The sequence below is a fragment of the Opisthorchis viverrini genome (assembly GCF_000715545.1).
Source record: "Opisthorchis viverrini unplaced genomic scaffold opera_v5_79, whole genome shotgun sequence".
NCBI lineage: Eukaryota > Metazoa > Platyhelminthes > Trematoda > Opisthorchiida > Opisthorchiidae > Opisthorchis > Opisthorchis viverrini.
The window spans coordinates 703,574-707,675 of record NW_008751737.1 but is presented as its reverse complement, the minus strand read 5'-3'; the positions used below and the strand labels follow the sequence as shown (position 1 = coordinate 707,675).

Sequence of the window (4,102 nt, the reverse complement as noted above, 5' to 3'; positions counted from 1 at the left end):
CATCAATACAGAGGGAATCCAGCGTACGCGCAAGAGCCACCTGTTGACCTGCTTGCTTCAGTGTGCGAACATTGAAAGTGGCTAAGTATACAGGCTTTCGGGGTTTGAAAACAGACTTCGAAGTGTTTAGGGTTGTAACTGAACTCGGACGTGCAGAAGCTGCAGCTGAGTGTGATGCAGGGCGAGCAAAACGGTCAGTCCTAGAGCTGGGAACTGCGGATAAAGTATTCAAATTTGGGCAGGGGAGGGTGGACGACGGAAAACGTGAAAGTGTAAGAAGGGAGGCGTCAGCAGTAGCATGTTTCCGCTTACCCGCCCTGCTGTATGCAGCAAGTAAGGCGACCCGGCTGATGGCGCCACGCGATGGCCGATGTGGCATGAGAATATTGTTAGTTGTGTAGGTCATGGTTGTACGAGGGCTGGGATACTGCCAGGGCGCCCACACCTAGACAGGAGGACGATTAGGATCCTCAACCAAAGCCTTTGGCTCAAAAGCCTAACCGCAAGGTAGCGGTGTTTGGCGAGGAAATGCAAATGCATTACCTTTTCTACGGAACAAGTCGCCATACATGTTCCAACCCCCAACCTGGAGGACCAGGATACTGAGTTCGTCAGACCTCTAACCATTGACCAACCTGGTATGAGAGACTCTGTGAGTGTCGTGCGGACACCCCCCAGTATAGCTCAATGGGTCGCCGAGGCACACAAACCACCGCACCACGATAAGGTCCAGTCTCTTCGTGACGGCACACGGTTTATAGCTGATAAATTGAAAACTGAATTGTTGCTGCAAGATTGGATGGGAAAAAGCCTAATTCTTGCAGGTGGACCAATCATTGTAGTAGGTAATTTCGTTCACCTGAGAAGCCGTATAAATCACGGCGGACTGGTGATAGACTGAATCACTTCTCGCATTAGGACAACCCATGTTGTGTTTGCTAATCTCCGACATTTTTGGGGCCAACGTGGCATGAGTTTTACTGCCAAGGTAGTGTACAATGTGGCGGCCCGATTTGAGGGATCAGACACATGGCCGCTGCATGTAGCAGACCTTCGAAAGCCCTGTATTTGACCATAAATGTGTCTTCTAAGCGCTGTGCGGGTCCGTTAGGAAAACCATACCAGTGATGTTCAAGTACGGTAGACGGTTTTCGGGAAAGTTCATTCTCTCTCGATAGATCAGCTGGTTACACTAAACGGGTTGCGCTGGTCCATGTTCTTCTACGGTAGACGGTTTTCGGGAAAGTTCATTCTCTCTCGATAGATCAGCTGGTTACACTAAACGGGTTGCGCTGGTTAGGCCATGTTCTTCGTATGTCAGAAAACTGCTTGCCTCGCAAAAACCTCCACCCAGGCTTGTGTCAGATAGAGACGACCAATAAGCTATCGGTCCATGACTTGGCAACGAAGCATGAAAGGCACAGTCAACTCAACCAGTTTCGTAATTGCCGTCTTCCAGGATGAGGACGCTAGGAAGAGATAGATCAATGGTTAGCGGCACACGTTAACAGGTACGGCTGTCACGCAACCAATGGCGGTCTTGTAACAAAACTGTCGCCTTCACTGCATAGCTCTCACCTCCTGCCATAATAGACAAGCAGAAGCATTCGACGGAAATGAAGCGATTCAGTCAGTACCTCTGTTGTTTACACCCCTTATCTTCAGTTAACGAAGGTGTAACAGCTGGAATCACCGGACTTTGGTATGCGTTTTGTGAGCTTGAAAGTGAACTGCAACCAAATTAAGTGACGGCCTCGAAATAAGACGACCGTTTTGGACGGCCAAGGACAGGCACCTTCCACGGATGAATAAAAACACTGGGTCTCGGTAGCCAGCGATAGGCCAACTGCCTCCAAGTGTTAGAAAAGTGCTATGCTCTCCTCGCGTCACTCATAACCCCATTCCTACACGTTCTGAGATCATCTTATTAACAGGTTAGCTGTAGGGTGTCAGGAAGGTGAGATTCCTGAAAATAACCCCAGAATGCCCGAAAGTTACTGTGGACCTCAAACCCCACGAAAATTGCAGTAGGGGAGAAATCAAGTATCCAGACAAGCAATGCTGATCGTACAGCCTAGTTCCAAGGCTAAAAGTTAGCTTTAAATACCGCAATGCACTCACCTGTTTGCAATGAAGCTTTTGTGGTTCTTGTTGCGAAGCTTTTTTTGATGCTAAGGTACTGGAACGTGGATAGTAGTTATTTACAAATTTCATCAAAAAACAATGACGCCACCGTCCTTTCAGATGATACGGGGCACAGAGTCATAAACTGTTCATCAAACTTTCCGAGTCGCTTATATTACCAGTGGCTACCAGGGCCCCTTAGAAAAACGTTCGAACCGTTCGTATATCTGAGGTTCCTCAACTACTGGAAGCATATATCGGAATTCATTCTGCATACACGGATAGATTAAGGAACAAACTGTTAAGCAAAGTTCAACATTTATTCCAAAGATCGCAGAGACGATCTATTAAGTTTACCAGAGGTCTTTGTGCAGTGAATTACCCAACTATAACAACCAATTTGCTTTCCATGAATGTCGCTGATTGTGGACAGACTCCCTGCTATCTTACCGGATTTAGAAAACCCGCAGCCACCCACGTCCACATAAAAAACGCAGCCACTCTGAGGCGATGGACTCAGCTCAAACATTGATGGGGAGAAGTATACTCTTCAACCGTTTGCTGTTGCTGGGAGCTCGTTTCAAACGGAATCGCTTCTGTGCCACCCTTAATGACACTCAAAAACGAGATAAACGCACCAATTTGTAATCTAACTCGATGGAAACCAGAGACTCAATTGAGTGTTTGGGAGGACACACCATCCGCCGAGAAGGTTCACCTACCAGCAAACACACCGAGTGCTCTTTCACACCTTCCTTCCATCAACGATATCTGCCTTTCCACTCTGCTGCTCATCAAAATAATTTACGCTAATCTCACATTACGCGTTGCGCAGCATACAAAACCAAAATGAAAAAAGAAATACTTACCGTTTTAGTTTCAACGGAACTATCTTCTAGAGTCTCTCCGAAACCAATTAGGGCAGCCACCACGCTACTACTCATACGGACAGTTCTTCGCCAGGCTTTCCTGGGCAAGAAGCTGAGGAACACATTCAGCCGTGCTGTCGAGCCTTCGCTCAAGGTCGTTCAAGGTCAGTTCAAAAACAGCTTCTCTATAGAGGAGAAAGCCGGTAGATCAGGTAGCGTAGATGGCCGCTGACTTGTTCGCTGAGAGGGTCACTTTGGCTGCAACCGTTCCATCACCAATCGAGGTGACATCATCAGTGCGTAGTTGTGCGTAGCGGTGGATTAGTGGGTGTGCGTTCAGTAGTGTTATGTGTGTGTTGATATACGTGCTGGTAGCCGGGTATTACCTTTGACCGCGATTAGTCATTCCGTCGGGCGGTTCCATTGGTTGTTCTTTTATCCCGTGTCCTCATTCGCCGATGCTCACGTGACCTTTGAACTTGGCACCCCTCGCCGTCGTGGTCTAGTCGATGTTGGAGTGACCTTTGCCCTTCCGAGTTCCGGTCGTGACCTTTATTGATTTGACTCCGAGGTGTTCCCTGTTTCTTCGTTGGTGAATCCATTATTCGGTCCTCCTTGAGTGTTTCGGTTGCGATGTTGATATCTCGCACGTAGAGTTGCGTAAATTGGATCCAGTTTAATGCACCGGTTTAGGAATCCTTCCGTAGAGTTCTATGCTTCCAGAAATTCTCTTCCGTGTCGCGTATCTCCGTATGCCAAAATTTTCGCGTTTTCCAGGTTGAATTTGTGGCCTTCCTGGTTCTCGTGTATGGATATCAAGGACAGGGGGTCATGTCTCCTGACAGCCGCGTTGTGTTCTTTTATTCGAGTACATAATTTTCTCCCAGTTTGTCCAACGTAGAATTTGTTGCCGTCGTTGCAGTCGATTTGGTATATCACATTGTTCCTCTTGGTTTTGTCACGGTTGTCCTTCGGTCTAGAGATTAATTTCGTTAGTGTGGCACTCGGTTTGTGGGCCACGAAGATTTCTTTTTTGCGTCAATAATCTGGTTGCGAGTTCTGATATATTCTTGATGTAGGGTAGGACTACCCGTCTGGTGGCTTGTTCT

At 47.5% G+C, this 4,102-nt stretch overlaps 1 protein-coding gene across 1 annotated transcript in view; it reads right to left on the bottom strand.

Moving 5' to 3' along the window:
* The window catches only part of T265_04737 (hypothetical protein), a gene marked incomplete at both ends in the record, with an annotated part of 44,066 nt that extends 40,936 nt beyond the window's left edge, over positions 1–3,130 (bottom strand). The window contains one exon of the mRNA XM_009169550.1: positions 2,994–3,130. Within this exon, the coding sequence (XP_009167814.1) occupies positions 2,994–3,068 (75 nt within the window). The remainder of the gene's footprint in view (positions 1–2,993) is intronic.
* Positions 3,131–4,102: the final 972 nt, after the last annotated feature.